Genomic DNA, 17,701 nt, shown 5'->3' with positions numbered 1-17,701 from the left:
CCATGAGTACTTCGTTTCTCATGTTTTCAATAACCGTATTTCAAATTGGATGTATCTAGGTTCTCTCCAATAGAGAGTCCTTGATATAAGCTACACAACTGACACATACCACCGCGCGTACAACAGGATGGGACTATTGCGAAAGTTCTCACCAGTTACCTGGGCGTCCCTCAGTTGGTAGGGATTCCGTCGGCCTTTATAGCTACTATAACCGTATTTGTTACCTTGAGTATTCGTATATTCTCGTACTTTCGGATTCTTTACTACGGGACCACATGCCAGAACGCAATCATCTTGAAGACTCCTCCTTGTTTCCCGTTCCAAGGCTGTAGATGGGAGAGATTGATCGGGCATGGCTTCGTGTACAAAGTACGTAAGCGGCGAAGCCCGATTCACAAGACAAGAATGGCCCTTCGTCCCCGTGCCAGGTTCCCAGCTCTCCTCCCACCGGCATTTTATATCTTCATCACGCCTATTCCGTATCCCGCCGGTCCTTTCAGTAATTCCGTTCGCAAACTTAATCAAGTGATCCATGTTCTTCAACTCTGATCATTATCTTCGTCGTCCGTCATGACTCGTGAGGGAAGGTTTCCCACCGCCAGCTGCATACGATATAAGTGAGCTATCCGAGTTCCTACTTATTCACAAATGCTCGACCTGCCCAAGCTTTCGCTTCTCAGTTTCAAGGGCCTGGACGTTGATTCGGTTTACAAGAAAGCGTAACTAACCAAGCTAAGCCCTTTGACAAGTTCTAGTTTATGAATCTCACTGTTCGGGATTCGAAAGCCGGACCCATCTTTTGTCAATGTAGGCCAAAGTTAATTAAATATTTCTCGAATGTCTATCCACATCTGGCGGTTGAATGAGTCGTAGTTCGTGGCTTGACTTCCCTCGTGGGCCAGCCCGGCAATTATCTACCTGGCAGTCGTGATCTTCCCCTTACCTCAAGGGCCATGTGCCTTAAGTCCCCGGGACATTCGTATCATCGAATTCCGAGGACACCGACGGTAGGATAGTGTGTTCATAAAGCGTCGTTGCTGCACCCGCATGGTACTACACTCATTTGATAGACCTCAGTTCAATAATTCAGACATAACTCATCTCTACTGTCCTCTGACTAAACCTCCTCAACTTACACCACAATGCAGTTCTCAACTCTCTTCGGAGCCGTAGCCCTCGTTATCGGATTGGTCTCGGCCGCGCCTGCATCAGAGCAACCCGCCGTCAAGCGCGAGAATTGGCAGCAGTGCCCAAAGGCAGGCGATCGGTGCACAAACATCTTGGGAGGAGTTGGCGGTTGCGTTTGCGGTCTCAACCTTGACCCTAGATACAACTGCGTTTGCGTTTAAGTAGGTTTCTATACTTGCTCAATGTTTTTGATTACATACTGACTTTGTAGAAGTATACCTCTTTCTGTACCAATATTCACGGGCTACGGAATGAGTAGCAGTAGCACGGGGCATGGAAGGATGGTATAGCGTCTAAGCGAATGATTGTCTCATCGGTTGAGATTATAGAATAAAAGTAGAAAAGTGAAATGCAATGGTTTTGGACTAGTACAACGATTCGAGACAATGCCAATTCGATCCCTTCCTTTCCATCGTATCAAACTGTAGTAAGTGTCTTTCAGTAGGTTTCATTATACGAAGCGAGTTAAGTTTATCTTTGAACATGTTCATCGCGAAAAGAAACATCACGTTGAAATGCTGCTTTACAGTCGATACAATTAAGGGTCGTCGTTGGCGTCTTAAAAAGTTGTTGTCATATGAAGTTGTAGACGGGGGTTTGCAGACGGAGGTCACCTCCGTCTATGGCGTGATGGTACGCAACCCGCGAATCAGACGAACGTGGGGCTCAACATCGATACCTTCCTCATAACTCTTGTCTGCAGGCAACCCCTTTCCGCTCGAATCTTTCATCTTTTGCACATACATCATGTCTCGAGACCCAGATCATCCAAACGTCGTCCTGATCCTAGCCGACAACCTCGGCTGGGGTGAATTGGGTTGTTACGGCGGTGGCGCCCTCCGCGGCGCCGCAACGCCCCGGATCGACAAGCTCGCGACGCAAGGTCTCCTGCTGCACAACTTCAACGTGGAGAGCGACTGCGTGCCAACCCGCTCCGCGCTGATGACGGGCCGGCATCCGATCCGGACCGGCTGCCGACAATCCGTCCCCGCGGGGTTCCCGCAGGGTCTGACTCCGTGGGAGCGGACGCTGGCTGAGTGTCTCAAGGAGAACGACTATGCTACTGCGCACCACGGGAAGTGGCATCTGGGAGATGTCCCCGGTCGGTATCCTTCGGACAGAGGCTTTGACGAGTGGTTTGGGATCCCGCGGACGACGGATGAGACGCAGTTTACGTCTGCGATTGGGTATACTCCCGAAGTGGCGGAAATGCCGTACATCATGAAGGGAGTTGCTGGGCAAAAGTCAGAGAATGTCCGCGTCTACGACTTGGAGGCCAGGAGACTCATCGACGAGATGCTGGTGGAGAAATCTAAAGACTGGCTGTCTCGTCAAGTTGCGGCTGAACGGCCATTCTTCCTCTATCACCCTCTCGTCCACCTTCACTTCCCGACGCTGCCTCACAAGGACTTTGCGGCAACTACCAAACAAGGCGACTTTGCCGACTCCATGGCGGAAATGGATCACCGCTTAGGCCAAATCCTTGACCACATTGACTCCCTCGGAATTCGGGAAAATACAGTCGTCATCTTTGCCTCCGACAACGGTCCCGAGTTCAGGGAGCCGTACAGGGGCACGGCGGGGCCGTGGTCGGGGACATACCACACTGCCATGGAAGGCAGCCTGCGCGTGCCCTTCATCATACGGTGGCCGCGTCACGTTCCAGAAGGTGTCACGTCCAACGAGATCGTTCACGTAACGGACATTTTCACAACAATTTTGTCCGTCACCAAGTCTGGAGTTCCAGACGATCGCCCCATCGACGGCATCGATCAGACAGTCTTCTTCAAGGACCCGGCCAGCGTCAGATCCGAGAGGCTGGGTTTCTTGTTTTACATCAAAGAAGAGCTGCGAGCGATCAAATGGAAGGACTGGAAGCTGCATCTCGTCTGGGAACCCAAAGTCAATCAGTCGTCGGGTCGGCTCGAGTCGCCTTACTTGTTTAACACCGTCAGGGACCCAAAGGAGGAATCGGACATTTTGTCGTTCAACACCTGGGTATTACAGCCAATGACCAAGTTGAGGACTGAGTTCCAGATGAGCTTGTCAAATGATCCGGCGCCTCCTGACCCGTTGAAGGATTTTCTCTGCTCTAATATAGACGTAGACATTCTCTGGTAGAGTACAGTAAGAATGCAATAGTCTTAGAGTCAGTCTCATAGCAAATGCTGTCTTATCTGGACTTGTCTCGTTTTTAGTCGAGCACCTTTAATCAATTTAGACTTTTTGATAGTTACTTTCATAGCATTGGAGCACACCTTAAGTGCGCACGATCTTGGTGCGCTCTGAATTACATGACTGAAGTCCTATATTGAGGCAGCCGTGGTCATGTTGATCACGACAGAGACTGATAATATCAGACTGGTTCGTCCCACACTCTGAAAGGTTCGGCCTATCGTAATGGAAACACAACATATGCAACTAGATAACTATGGTCCTTGGCCGTAAGCAGGCTGAGCGATATGCGCAGCCAAAATCAGGACCAACTTCTCCAAACAGAGGGTAGAGTAAGCCTTGTGTGATGGGAGACAATTTTGCCACGAGGACGCTGAGCCACTAGCAAAGTCACATACATCAAAGATGCCAATACTCTCCAGCACCCACAAACCAAGCAGAAAATTTTGGAACCCTCTGTGTTCCTTCACCCCAACCTGTGTGGTCAAGGCAAAAAGAAAAAAGCATACTCCTTCACGACCAAGCGAGCAAACACTAGGCAGATACCTCGCGATGGCCTCAAAAACGACGTACGAGCCTCTGCTCGTAACACTCACCTTCACCCCGGGCGGCTTCCAGCAGACCAAGATCCTCTCTATGGCACCGCAGACAACCCCCTTCACACCACCCAACGACCTCTGCTCTCCCGTCGACATTCGCTGCCTTGTGGGCAAGATGGAAGATCTCACGGGGGACGTCGAGTGCCTGCGAGACCAAGTCGTGGCCGAGACCACAGCCAGCCTACCAACGCAATGCTTTCCCGAGAGTTACGCCGCAATCTGGCGACCATCCGGGAATACATTCAGTGAGAACCATGAAATTGTGAAAAAAGCACTGAAACAACGCTGACAAGACGATGAATTAGGCGACGTCGCAAGCGTAGCCTACCCAGGCACAGCCTGCATCTCCGGCTGGACAACAGCGTGCGAGACAACCCTGACCCTCGAGAGCGCGCAGACGTACACCCAGACGTGGTGCTGCCCGAGCTCGTACACCTGCCTCGTGCCCACGCCGGGCGGGACGCCCTACCGGGACTGCGTCAGTCTCCTGAGCACGAACACGGAGATCTGGATCAACAATATCGCGACGAGCGGCGGGCGGGAGTCGACGCTCTGGAGCTCGTGGAGGGAAATCTCCCTCACCGGTCTCCCCAGTGTTGCCGGGGGACCCCTCTCGGTCAAACACCCCGTCTTTCCGCTCTACGGTCGTGTTCCCTCCTCCCAAGCCTCTGGTGTTGCTGGAGGGGCAGGTCTTTCGACTGGTGCTATTGCGGGGATCGCGGTTGGAGCGGTGGTGCTGGTTCTCTTGCTACTCGGTGCCGGGATACTTATATGCCTTTGGAAGAGGAAGCAAAAGAGGGCTGGGGCCGTCATTGCCGCGCAGAATGAGGGCAATACGGGCAATGAAGGATATGGGCAGAAAGGGTTCGGGTACGATGCGAAGCAAGAGTTACCCGGCCATGGAACAGAGATGACGGAAGTCGACGCTGCCACGCCGCCTCCCGTTGAGCTTTCGGCTTATACGAGAGCTGCGGAAGTGGAGGGTAGCCGCCCTGCTGAACTATCGTGATAGCATTCTCAAGGGAGTTTCTGCTTCTTTATACATACCTACATGTGAATCAGTTGTTACAATGCATCTACTTAACTTAAGTTGCTTTAGATGGTTTGCTTGTAGCGAGTAGTTTGCCCCACCTCGCTAGACCGCATTGTCTGAATCCCACATCCAAAGGCGTGTCGACAAGCTTGCGGGTCTCAGCTTCGTGGTGTAAGTGAGTAAGGAACTCTTCATGTGATTGGTCAAAGCCATCGCCCTTGTCCAAACACGGAAGTCTTGAGTCTTGGTTCCCGAATCAATGGCAGACATGTAAAGACTTCGCCCATTGAATACTGCGAAAATGATATGACAACATGGGATGTACTCAATTCGAGACCAAAAGTATATAATCCCATCATTTTCCCAAGAGCTCTTCGCATAGTACCACACAACATCACTTACAAACACATCCAACCCAGTCCTAAATCCTCCAAAATGTCTGAACCTCGCGAAACCATCATCATAGTCGGAGCAGGCATCGTCGGCTCCGCTCTAGCCCACTTCCTCTCCTCCTCATCATCATCCTCATCAAACACTCCACGAACAATCACTCTCATCGACCGCTCCTTCGGTCCCCTCCTCGGCTCAACAGGTCACGCACCGGGCTTCGTCGGCCAATTCAACGAGTCCCCAGTCCTCACCAAACTAGCCATCGACTCCGTATCGGAATACACCAAAATCCCCGGCGGCTTCGACACCGTCGGCGGCCTAGAAATCGCCTTCCAGCCCGCAGGATGCGAGCGTCTCAAGGCCAGGTGCGCAGCCGCCTCACAGCGCGGCCTAGCCGCTGAGATGTTGAGCCTGGGAGAAGCACATACACTCGCGCCGGAACTCGTCAGAGAAGAAGACGGAAAAGATTCGCCAGGGGCAGGGGCGGCAGTCTTCTTCCCCACCGACGGGACCGCCGACGCATGCAGAATCACATCATTCTACCAAGACTCTGCAAAGAAAGCAGGCGTCAACTTCCTACAAAGCTCCGTCGAGAAGCTCCTCTTCACACCAGACGGCCGCATCAATGGCGTCCAGGTCCTCGACCTCGGCTCCGCACAGCAACTCGAAGCCGATAAAGTCATCCTCACAACGGGCATCTGGGCCCGCGACCTCTGCCGCGACCTCCCCTTCCCCGTCCCCGTCATCCCCGTCGGACACCCCTACATGCACGCCCGCACCCGAACCCCCTTGCCTCCCCGAGAAAACTCATACTCGAAATCGAAATCGACGTCGCTGCCCTTTGTGCGTTGGCCGGAACACCACGTCTACGCCAGAGACCACGGCACCCGCTACGGCATCGGAAGCTACGACCACCCGCCCGTAGGCTGCGCGCCGAACGCGGAAGACGGGACGGCGATCGGGGTCTGGATCCCTGATTTCCGGCAGACGCTCGAGGCTGCTAGGAAGATGCTACCTCCCGCAACCGCGGCGGAGTTTGAGGAGGATGTGAGTGAGGATCAGACTAAGAGCAGGAGCTTCAACGGGATCTTCTCCATGACGCCTGATAACATGCCGCTCGCTGGCGCGGTGAGGTCGGTGCCTGGGTTGCACATGGCTGTTGCTGTGTGGGTTACTCACGCTGCTGGGACGGCCAAGTTTTTGACGGAACTTTTGAATGGGGAGGGGGTAGATCAGGAGACGTTGGAGGCCCTTGAGCCGGAGAGATTTGGTGGGCGGGATTTTGCGACGCTGGAGGAGGAGTCGCTTTGTGGGTATAACTCCATCTACAAGACTGTGGCCAAGTAGGCGTAAAGTAATCAGCATACTTTTTTTTCTCCAAACCCAAGGAATTTCAAATAATTATCTCTGTGCTTGAGGTATTTGGCTTGCAATTTGAGTCTTGCTTACGTTAAATCGCAAAAACCCATCGTACAGAATCAACCCTCGGCAAGATGAGCCATCTGGCCGACGGTGAATCATGTCCGGTGCCGAACACCATCAACAGATTCTCATAGCCGCCAAGCCAAGCTTCTCGGCCACTCTTCAGAAGCTACCACGTAGAATCCTTTTTACCTAGCGGAAGAAGTTCCCGAAGGAAGACCTTCACTTGATGGTTCACGGTGCTCCGGTGCGCACCGAATCGTGCCCGGCCCGTTGACACCACGGATCAAACGGCCGAAGCCCCACAGTACGGGCCGGACCACTCGGCCATCAACGACACGCGCCGAGAAGATGTCGGCAACAGACCTTGGTAGTACACGGTGCTGACAAAACACACGATCTACCAAGTCTAAGATGAAGCTTTTGAAGTCGAATCGAATTCGCTATTCAGTATAAAAGTGCCAACTTCTCATTTCCATTCCAATAGGCCCCTTATCCCGCCATCCAACCTCGTCTTACATCCTCACCTCCAACCATCCAACCCAGCTCTCAAGATGGCCTCCCACGCCACCAAATCACCAACCCCTCTCCCCCTCTCACTCATCGAAAACCCAGCAGCAAAGAACACACCCTACTACACCCCATCCCAATCTCCCCCCTCCGGAACAGCCATCCTCCCCTCCACCACAACCACCACCACCCCCCTCCCAAAACTCTTCACCCCCCTCGAAATCCGCTCCCTCACCCTCCAGAACCGCCTCTTCCTCGCCCCCCTCTGCCAATACTCCGCCTCGCCCCTAGCCGGAAACCTAGCAACAGACTGGCACCTGACCCACCTGGGCGGCATCCTCCAACGCGGACCCGGCCTAACCCTAATGGAATCCACCGCCGTCCTCCCGGAAGGCCGCATCACCCCGCAAGACCTAGGCCTCTGGTCCGACGCCCAGATCCCGCCCCTCCGCCGCATCACCGACTTCGCCCACTCCCAGTCCCAAAAGATCGGCATCCAGCTCTCCCACGCAGGCCGCAAGGCGAGCACCGTAGCCCCCTTCGTCCACGCCAACGCGACCTCCCCCCCCGAAGCACACGGCTGGCCAGACGAAGTCTACGCCCCTTCCCCCCTCCGCTTCAACGACGCATACCCCCTCCCCAAGGAAATGACCCTCCCGCAAATCGAATCCCTCAAAGAAGCCTTCGTCGCCGCCGCCCGCCGCGCAGTCCAAGCCGGCTTCGACGTCGTCGAAATCCACGCCGCGCACGGCTACCTCCTCCACCAATTCCTCAGCCCAATCTCCAACGCCCGCACCGACGCCTACGGCTCCTCCTCCTTCGAAACCCGCACCCGTCTGGTCCTCGAAATCACCTCCCTCGTCCGCGCCGCGATCCCGGACACGATGCCGCTCTTCGTCCGCATCAGCGCGACGGATTGGTTCGACGACAGGACAGACCTCGTCCCGCACAGCTGGACGCTCGCCGACTCGTGTAGGCTGGCGCCTCTACTCGCGGAGCGGGGCGTCGACCTGCTGGACGTGAGCTCCGGCGGGATTCATCCGCTGCAGGCGACGAGCATCAAGGGCGGACCCGGGTACCAGGCCGGTTTCGCAAAGGAGATTAAAAAGGTTGTCGGGGAGAGGATGCTTGTGTCGGCTGTGGGTGGGATCAGTACGGGGACCATGGCGGAGGGGTTCCTTCAGGAGGGGTTGGATGTGATCATGTGCGGTCGGTGGTTCCAGAAGAATCCCGGTCTGGTGTATGCGTATGCCGATGAGCTTGGGGTCCATGTCAAGATGGCGAACCAGATTGGATGGGGGTTCGGTGGGCGTGGAAAGGGGAAGACAGACGTGAGTGATAAAGAAGAAAGCCCCTAGACTCTGTTAGATAGACCACAATAGACGCGGGTAGATTAGCCTACTGATAACTCGACTTTTTCGAAACGTTCTTCCGGAGACATGACTTACACAGAGTCACGGTCGAGAATTGTTCAAAACTGTTATTTGCCTGCTTTGACTACTGATACACCTCCAAACGCCTTCCTCTCATTCATCGCAATTTATTTCATGTAGGTATACTTCATAAACATTACCAAGGCTATCAAAAAAAAAAAAAAACGGGCTGTACCCTGTTTCCTGTAACACTAGCCGTTGTCGCGTGCCCCTATGTTTCTCTTCTCTCGACAAAAAGAACGGACTTAGACTTCGGTCTCGACATCGGGCTTGCGACCGTTGAGAGCACCCATCTTGGTAATCTTCCGGATCGCAAACTTGGCCTCGTCCTTGGCGAACTGCACATTACGCATCGGACGCCACTGCATCAGACCCCGATGTTGACGGTGCAAGTCTCTGCTCCTGCTCTTGTAGTCCTTGTAGGCGGCAACAGGTCCGTTTCCGTTGCTTTGCTGAGATGCGTCTGAGGGAGCCGCACTCGCGTTGCTGTCTGTCGATTGACGTGTGCCGTTGCTGCTCGCTCTGGTGTCTTTAGTGCTGGCGTCTGTGAGCCCGAGATCCGGCTCACTGCTGTTATCATCATCGTCGTAATCCGTATCAAAATCATCACGTCCCTCCGAGTTCAGGTCTTCCTGATTCTCGTTATCGCCACCCATCATCTGCGTGGGATCTTTTCCAAATGCAGTGCTCCAATCGGTTCCGTCCTTGGAGAGCCACTTCTCTTTCTCTTTCGGGTCGGTCTGAGCTAGGACATCGCGGCCTTGTGTAAGAGACTCGTCATGTAGCTTCTGAACAGCAGGGGGCACTTCGGCTCGGACCTCCTCGCCTCGTACTCCCTCTGCAAAACAGGCCTCCCAGGTCTCGATTGTCTCACGCGAATCGTTGTCAGTGACAAACTTGACGTGATCACCATCGGTACCAGTGGAGAAACGACCCTTGAATCTAAGTCGACCAATTTCTTCAATCTTCATGTCAGGGATGTCTTTGAAGTTGTCCTGGGTGATATAGTTCTGTGACAGGCGCAGACCCTTGTCGCAGTTGAAGATGGGAATATCAAAGTCGCGTTCCTCGCAATCCGGGAAGTCCTGGAGCCACAGTGACGCAAAGGCGTCGGCATGACGCTTGCCGGGAGGGTAAAACTCGAAGAAGACTGGGGATCTGTAGCGGTAGCGAACAGGAAGACGGATCTTGTCATGCTTCTCATCGCCACTAATGTCCCAGGAAAAGCCGTCTTGCTCCTCCAGCTTGTTACAAGCGTCTCGCTTGATGCTAGAAGAGCTGCCACCAGTACGAAGGCGAATCTTGGTCTTCAGTTTACCGTAGCCAGCAGCAGTGATTTGCTGAGACGTGAACTCGAATGTACCCACATCCCAGCCAAGCTGAGCAGGAGGCAGACGCAGTTCAACAGACCTGAAGAGAAGGGAAATGCGGATTCTTCCGTATCCAACCCCGCCATCGAGAGGGTACCATCTTGTGGCTTCACTTCCAGATCGCAAAATATCGGAAAGCTTTAGAGGGACCACGCCAATGATGGGATCGTGTTGCCTGTTGCGGGAGTCGCGGACAGTGATTGTCACAATGCCAGACCTCCAATCGCGGATGAACTTTTCGGTACCGGCGTTGAAGATGGGTTGCGAGGAGACCGCCTTTGTACGTGTCTTGTAGTTAAGTTCATCGTTGACGAGAATTGTGCAGTAGGAACTTGGCAGCTTGCTGCCCTGTTCCTCCTTGACTTCGCCAGCGTCGAGGCGCGCAGGTTCGTACTCGCGTCCCTTGCGCTTGCCGTTGGAACCCTTCACATTGGCGAGCTCCAATCCAACAATCTGGTGGACGACGATGCTGAGAATGCCAGAGGGCCAGAGAGGGTCGGGAGGAGTGTGCTCGACAGCATCCTCCATGTCGTTTTCAATGGTGCCCTTTTCGTCCTGAAGCTCCTTCTTGTCCCTCAGTTCAGGAGGCAGATTGACGTCCTTACCATCGGTACGAAGAGCCTTGCGGAACTGGGTCTTGCCGAAGAAGCCAACCTCCCAGTGCAGCTCGCCAGGCATAGAGGTCTCGGCCTTGACGCCAGCAAGCTTGGAAACCTGGGGGAACATCTTGCCGGGGTGCTGAATGAGTTTCTGAATGCTCAACTCGACCTTGCCAACGACATCGTCCGCGGACGAGCGATCGCTGTCCCAAAGTTCGACCGAAAGTTGCTCATCCGCCTTGATCAAATCGGCTGTGACCAACAGACCGCAGCTCTCTTCGAAGACGGGGTTGAGATCATCCTGGATGACACGGGTACAGAACTGGGGCTTGGAGAACTTGCTCCAAGCGACGGTGATGTAGGGGTCGGAGCCTCCACCCTCACTGCCCCGGCGGTCTTGCTTGCTGAGGCCCGTTGCCTTGTGGATACGGATGAACAGTAATCCGAGCGCAAGCGTCTCCTTCTTGATGTCGTCGCCTTGCAGCATCTTGCTCAAGTCAAGAGTCATGCTCTTGGGAGCGACGTACATTGAAGCGGCGGTGCCGATGGCCCAGTTGACAAAGTTGGAGATGAGAGGCAGGTTCAGAATGTTGACTCCCTTTTCAATCATTGGCGTGCAACCAGCCTGAACCTTGGGAATACCCATCAGAGTGAAAGTGAGGGTCTTGAGAAACGGCGGTTCAGGGGTAAGCTGCAATCTGATACGGGCGGTTGCGACAAGTCCCTGAAGTTCAACCCCTACGAGTCGTCAGATGAAGCCAGAGATATGGATTGTTTTGGTGTACTTACAAATTGGGAGGGGGACACCAAAGAGACCTCGAATACCGAGGTAAAAGACAAGCTGCATTCCCATGTTGCGAGCCTTTGACGAAACGTCAGAGCCAGACGGCTTCGCGTGGTAAGCAACTGAGGCCTCCAGGTTGTAGAAGTCACCAGCCTGCTCCATGGCAGCCAGTTCGTTGGGGTCAGTGTTCTTCTGGTTCTGCTTGTGGGCCTCGTCCTTGATGTCCTTGACGTGGCTATCGGGAAGGGCGCGCAAGCTGAGAATACGGAGCGGGTTGCTGCCCTGAGAGATGTCGGCAACGCGCACGTTCTCGATGACGCCGGGCACTGAAGCAACCATGACATCCTCAAGCGTATCGGCAACGCCAGCAAACATCTCGGGATTAATAAGATTCCACATGATGCCGACGGCGGTGTTCATCCACTGAGCTTTATTAGCTTCATGTCATCGCTGTGCAGAAATGAGTACCACGCACCTCGACGGATTCGGGGACCAGGTTGACGGTTGCTGTTTCGCCACGCGCCTGCTCACTAGACCATTCGGTGTTTCTCCCCTGCGTAATGAGGTCCTTTATCCACAGAAAGACACCAGAGGCGACGCAAGCTCCGAGAGGAAGCAGGCCATAGAGCGAGCCGCCAAAGAACTTGCCGACAATGACGATGGCGAAGAAGATACCAGCGCACAAAATGTTGCCGCGTCTCTCGAGGTGCTCGAACATGGGCTCGTAGCTGACGCTGGGGGTGTGGAAAAAGTTCACGTTGGTCTTCTCGCTGTGAATGGGCACGTCGGTGGTGCTACCGGGCTCGACGGGGTCGGGCGGTGCCGTGACATCTTGGGCCCATCGGTACTCCTCGCCGGACTGGTTAGGGGAGGTGGAGACTGTAGCGTCCTTTCCGAGGTTCTTGTTGGGGACGGATATCTGCCAATTGTCGTGTTAGCACGGGTTCCAGAGCGGGCGGGACTTGATGCCCGGCGAGAAACGAAGGATTCTGGGATGATCTCACGTGAGGGTTTTCAACAACGTCCTTGAAGTTTTCCTTTGGGTTCTCAATCTCGACATCCTTGCCAGTGACGGGATCCCGCACGGTCTTGGTCTTCTTGCGAGCACCTCTTGGTTTCTCGGGGACATGATCCTTTGTGTCTTGGAGATTTTGTTGTTGTTGCTGTTGCTGTTGCTGCCGTGTGGCGTTGCCGTTCTGTTGCTGCTGGCGGGCAGCCTCCTTGGCGATCCTCGCGTGCTCCTTATCCTCGGCTTCAATGGCAGCGTCGCGCTCGCGCTTCTCCTTGTCGAGCTGGGCAACGAATTCGTGAATGTTGGGGATGCGGTTTCGGCCGCTGTAGTGTTGGCCGCCGGTCGGCACCGTGTGTTCGTCGTAGTTCATCTTGCTACCATGGACAACGCCTGATTCTCTAGGGTGTTATTGTCTGGGATGTGGATGGAGATTATAGACCAGTCGTAGCTGAGACTACGCTGTCAAAGATCGAAATCAGTTGCCTAGTGTTTGGGTAAACAAGAAAGAGCAAAAAGGCAAAGAGAATTGAGCAGAGGAAGACCACACAGGCAAGATCGAAATGTGCGGAGGTTAAAGGTCTCGGGGGATAGGGATATAATCATAGGGATGCAGATCATCCAGCAGACCAGCAGGGCAAAGGGGGGAAAAGGGAACCTAACCAACCGGCAATCCCATGAAATGGACGAGGTGGGAAACGAGCCCCTCCAATTGCCTCATAGCTCCCCTTCAGCTCTAGCCAGCTAGCTCGCTTCACCATGATTACCTACTTAGTACATAGTGTACATTACCTCAGGTTGGGTTAGCACCTCTGTCCCTTCAGCTGCAGCTTGTGGGTGCAGCAACAGAGCAGGCTGGGTGGGAAGCTGTGATGGTCAATGACGTAGCGTGTCTTGCGAACTTGCGACTTTGATGGCGGGAAAAAAGCCCACTAACAGCCAGGCGCGGCCCCACCCCCGAAGCAAGCCCCCGGCTCCTTACAGGCCCCCCTATGACGGAAGAAGTTTCCGGTACTTTGGCCTGGTCCAAGCGTAGCCGTCACTCCCATCTTCTTGCCCCGGCCTGCCCTGCGCTTTTCCCTTACCTTCCGTGCCTATTGCGCGCTGTCGCTTCACTGACACCTAGTATCACTGGTATACATCCCGATGAAGTGACATGTTCATGATAATTCGCAGCCACAAACATTCCTCCGGGTCAAGTTGCCAGGACTAGAGACGCGGTAGGACTGTCCCTCTGCCACCGTGGCTGGAACGCTCCACGCTCAATGGCCCCAAGGTCTAGCCAGACTGCAGCCCCCTTTTTGGATTACCTACCTACCTAAAAGTATTGAATGGGACACGCTGGACTGGGATGGCTTTAGGCGAAAAGCCAGCTTTCCAGCCCTACACTACTATTCATCAGAGTTGCTCAATTTCCTGTTTTCCCGCATGTTTCAATGGACTGCGTGACAAAAGACGATGCGACAAGCCTGTGGCCGATCTGCAGTAGGGATCGCACAATGTGCTTGCGTACATGGCTGGCAAAGGGAAAACAACATGGCCTGGGCCGCGTGTTCATTGGCCTTTCACCCCGGCCTCTTGGCTTTTGCGATTAGCTCACTCCTCGTCGAGCTTGTGCTGCTTGACAGCTGGAGATGAGGGGAACGTTTGGTCCGGCTCATGATGGTCGGTTGATTTAATGTGGATTCATATGCTCATCTTCTTCGTATTCAGATGGAGAGAGGACTCAGGAGATATCTACCTATTTCTTGGAGAAACTGTTATCAACGGTATCAATCTTTCTATCCCAGGTAACACAGATAAGCCAACATATGCGTACAGTAGATACCATCGTACCCGAGGCGGCTCCTGATCGTCGTCCAGGTTTGTCAAAAAGTGTGAGGTCAGTCTATCGCAAACCTTCCGGGCGGCTCACTGGACAGCCACGACCTGACAGGGCATGGAACATGGGGTGCCGCTTGTCCCGGCCGGCGGGAGGAGAGAAGCGACGATTGCGTTTACAGGGCCTGTCTTTTTTGGTAACAGCAGCAGCAAAAATAAACCACCTTGCCGGATGTTACGCAAGCCAAGCTCCAGCGTTCCGTCAGTCCACATTTTCATCATTGATTCCCCCCCGCTTTCAATCACCTCTGCTGTTACACAACCAACACTGTGTTGTTCACGTCGCCAGGCTCATCTTTCGTTTTGTCGTTTCAACTTTTCCGTTCATCGCTTCGTTGTCGGCCGCTAATATATAGGATCTTGGTGGGTGATACCCAGACAGGGAAGATTGTTGGTTTGTGAATTCATCGCTGGCCAGACTGGTCTTTTAGCCGCCACAAGTTCGCGCCACTTTTCGTCCAAGCTCCCATTTGTATACCGCTACCAGAAAGCATGTTCTGGTGTCCGAAAACCTCAGCATTGGCTCTTCCCAGTCTTGCTAGGCCATGGCTGGAACACGCGGAGGAACGTCAGTCATCGAGCAGAGAGTACCGAGGGTATGGTTCATAGTGCGTCGTGTTTCTCATGATAACCTCCACTAGTACATGTACATAATCCTACATAAAAAACCACCATTGATCAAATGACGCTCCCTAAACACCACGCAGATGCAATTTGCTCTTGTCAAGTCCAGTCCAACCTCAACCAAATTAGATCCCACACCAGCTCCTCTTCCTCTAAGCAGCTCGCACTCCCATCAGTGGACGACCATATCCGGAGGTATAGGCGTGTCCCGCCGACTCCCAGTATCCGGGTTAATCAGGTCCGCCGACCCCAGCCTGTCGCACTGTGAAACGAGACGCTTCGGCACCGTCGGCGTCGTCAGGTCCATCTCCATATCCCCAGGCGTCAAACCCCGATCGGAACACGAGTATGAGACGCTACTTGTATCCGACATCTCAACGTCCTCCGCCTCCCCAGCGGCCTTCTCAAACGTCTCGACGCTAGGCGTCGGGAGATCGCCGTAGGTCTGCACCTCCACAATGGGAGGGGGAGGAGCGACCACGGGCTTCCTTTGAGGGATAGACAATACCGGCGTCTGTGCTGCCGCCGCCGCCTCGGCCGCCCGCAAAGCCGCCACGGCACCCCCCAAATTCTCCTCATCCTCCTCCTGGTTCCCAATCGTCCACACCCACCGCCTCTTCTTCTCCTTGCGCTTGGTCCGCTTCCTGATGCCGCCGGACGGGCTGACTGGCGGCGAATTAGCCGCCAGCCCCGCCATCCGACGCCGCATCTCCTCAAACGGCCCCGGCGTCATGCCGCCGTCGCGGGTCTCGTCGCTCGTGAACGCCATGGCGAGGTCCAGCACCGTGTTGGCCTCCTCCTGGCCCGGTGCCGGTGCCGTCTCCGCCGCCGCTGCTGCTGCTGTTGCTGCCGCTGCCGCCGGTGATGCCGGGGAAACGACATCCTCGACGAGCAGGTCAATGTGGGACTTTGTGTACGTTTCCGTTGTTATTGTCTGCTCGATGGGGCTGTTGTAGGCTACACGGCGGGCCGCCTTTTCTTGCAAGCGCAAGGACTGCCGGCGCGGTGAGATGGGGGTTTTGGCACTCGGCGGAGGGAGAGGCGAGTTGCGGAGGATGCTGTGGAGGGAGCGAGGATGCGTGTAAGGCAGCTTTGAGCCAACGAGGGTCAGGTTGTTATTGCGTTTCCTCTGCGAGCGCGGCTCCGGTTGGTTGGTGATGAAGCCGATTGCTGTAAGGGGCGTCTTGGTGTCGATTGGCGAGAAGCCAAACATTTGGGGACCTTGATTGGGCTCTACGGGGCCCGCAGAGAGAGGCGGGGTGGCTGTCATGGTGCTTGGAAAGGTAATCTCCATTGCGACGCCGGGCGAGAGAGGGTGTGCGGTCAACGGCGTCTCGGGGTAGGAGACTGCGTAGGGCGTCTGGATGCGTAGTTGGGGTGTCTTTGAACCATTCTGCAAGCGCGAGGGCTGTGGCTGGGAGGTATTGATGGCCGTGAGCGGTTCTGACGCGGTGGGTGTCGACCTCTCAATGGCGGTAACATAGACGTTGGAGAGGGTGTTGAAGGTGGTTGGGTCCTTGGGATCGATGACGGAAAAGGACTTGTTGATTCTTGTGTGAGGTGCCGGTGATGTCTTGATGCTCAACGACAGCTTTGGCCTTCTTGAGGCGGTTCCAGTCTGAGTAGCCATCGTGACCACGTGATGTGCCAATGTTGGACCCGGAAGAGTGGTATAAGTTGATGAGTCTGCGGCTCAGCCTAGATAGCCAGCAGGTTGGGTCGTACAGGGGTCAAGTGACGACCTTAGCCTCCCGAACTGTTGGAATCACCGGGATGAGACAAATCAGTTCAGAAAGAGGGGGGAAACCAGCAATCAACGAGATGTAGGAAAGAGAGGGATGGCGGCTATATAGATTAGGTTGCAAGTGGTGCAACGGTTAGAGTTGCTGGTTTTTTGTGAGAGGGGTTTATTCAAACTGGAGTCTCTGGGTGGCCGTCTGAAGAGGCGCCGCTAGACAGACATATATGCAATGCAGTGTGACTGGAGGAACAGACAATAGACGCGATTGAAGGAAGGAATGCGTCGCACGCAGGAGGACACCCCCTCGTCGCAGGCAGCTCCAGTTATGGTTGGCTATTTTGGGCAGCCATATGTGATGGGGAAGAGGCGCAAGCGCCGGGCTCAGATGGGATCCTTGTCGACTCGAGTCGCACCCCTGCAGATTGGCCAATGACGATGGCGGGGGGCGTCGGTTGTCTGCCCGAAGCGGCGTCTATTTGGTTGTACGACCGGGGACGTTTTGGCGTAATGAATCCCTCGCCATTTCCGAGAAGAAAGACGGTGAGCAGTACGGAGTTTGGTAGGCAGACTGGCGGATAGACGGAGAAAAGAGAGGACTTTGGTAGTCACGAGACAGTTGATGGTAGGTCGGTAGTAGGTGGTGATACACTGGTACCAAAGATTGAGTGCGCTTGTTGGTCTGAGAAACATCCAAGACCTGGTCCACAGGCGGCTATTCAGACGCGGTCGCCCAGTCCCCGTTCTCGCTTTCGATAGATGCCCAAGCCACGCGAGAGTTCGTCACAGAATGCCTGGGAAGTGGGAACCCACACTTGTGAATCCTCAAGTCGGTCTTGGCAGCCGTTGTAAGCAGGTGTTGAAAGCCAAAGAAGCCTACACTGCCGTGAGGACCTAGCACCGTTGGCGTGGAAATGTTGAGATGAGTGAGATGAGACGACGTAAG

General features: G+C 54.6%; 7 protein-coding genes across 7 annotated transcripts; 5 read left to right on the top strand and 2 right to left on the bottom strand.

Moving 5' to 3' along the window:
* Positions 1-1,142: 1,142 nt before the first annotated feature.
* Positions 1,143-1,349, top strand: CTAM01_07152 (uncharacterized protein; the record flags this gene model as incomplete). The annotated part of the gene is made up of 1 exon (XM_060523177.1): positions 1,143-1,349. One exon carries the CDS (start codon positions 1,143-1,145, stop codon positions 1,347-1,349), a length of 207 nt encoding a protein of 68 aa, XP_060382308.1.
* A 586-nt stretch (positions 1,350-1,935) lies between these two features.
* Positions 1,936-3,309, top strand: CTAM01_07151 (arylsulfatase A; the record flags this gene model as incomplete). The annotated part of the gene is made up of 1 exon (XM_060523176.1): positions 1,936-3,309. The coding sequence occupies one exon, from the start codon at positions 1,936-1,938 to the stop codon at positions 3,307-3,309; it is 1,374 nt and encodes a 457-aa protein (XP_060382307.1).
* Positions 3,310-3,915: 606 nt separating this feature from the next.
* On the top strand, positions 3,916-4,971 carry CTAM01_07150 (uncharacterized protein; the record flags this gene model as incomplete). The annotated part of the gene is made up of 2 exons (XM_060523175.1): positions 3,916-4,207; positions 4,268-4,971. 2 exons carry the CDS (start codon positions 3,916-3,918, stop codon positions 4,969-4,971), a joined length of 996 nt encoding a protein of 331 aa, XP_060382306.1.
* A 459-nt stretch (positions 4,972-5,430) lies between these two features.
* Positions 5,431-6,732, top strand: CTAM01_07149 (FAD dependent oxidoreductase; the record flags this gene model as incomplete). The annotated part of the gene is made up of 1 exon (XM_060523174.1): positions 5,431-6,732. One exon carries the CDS (start codon positions 5,431-5,433, stop codon positions 6,730-6,732), a length of 1,302 nt encoding a protein of 433 aa, XP_060382305.1.
* A 629-nt stretch (positions 6,733-7,361) lies between these two features.
* Positions 7,362-8,675, top strand: CTAM01_07148 (uncharacterized protein; the record flags this gene model as incomplete). The annotated part of the gene is made up of 1 exon (XM_060523173.1): positions 7,362-8,675. One exon carries the CDS (start codon positions 7,362-7,364, stop codon positions 8,673-8,675), a length of 1,314 nt encoding a protein of 437 aa, XP_060382304.1.
* Positions 8,676-8,995: 320 nt separating this feature from the next.
* On the bottom strand, positions 8,996-12,885 carry CTAM01_07147 (C2 domain-containing protein; the record flags this gene model as incomplete). Its single annotated transcript, XM_060523172.1, has 4 exons — positions 8,996-11,457; positions 11,509-11,926; positions 11,979-12,422; positions 12,508-12,885. The coding sequence occupies 4 exons, from the start codon at positions 12,883-12,885 to the stop codon at positions 8,996-8,998; spliced, it is 3,702 nt and encodes a 1,233-aa protein (XP_060382303.1).
* A 2,304-nt stretch (positions 12,886-15,189) lies between these two features.
* Positions 15,190-16,647, bottom strand: CTAM01_07146 (uncharacterized protein; the record flags this gene model as incomplete). The annotated part of the gene is made up of 1 exon (XM_060523171.1): positions 15,190-16,647. One exon carries the CDS (start codon positions 16,645-16,647, stop codon positions 15,190-15,192), a length of 1,458 nt encoding a protein of 485 aa, XP_060382302.1.
* Positions 16,648-17,701: the final 1,054 nt, after the last annotated feature.

Source organism: Colletotrichum tamarilloi, assembly GCF_030869305.1.
Source record: "Colletotrichum tamarilloi strain Tom-12 chromosome Unknown Scaffold_21.1, whole genome shotgun sequence".
Lineage (NCBI taxonomy): Eukaryota > Fungi > Ascomycota > Sordariomycetes > Glomerellales > Glomerellaceae > Colletotrichum > Colletotrichum tamarilloi.
The sequence above is the reverse complement of the archived record's forward strand: the minus strand, read 5'-3'. Positions and strand labels throughout refer to the sequence as shown.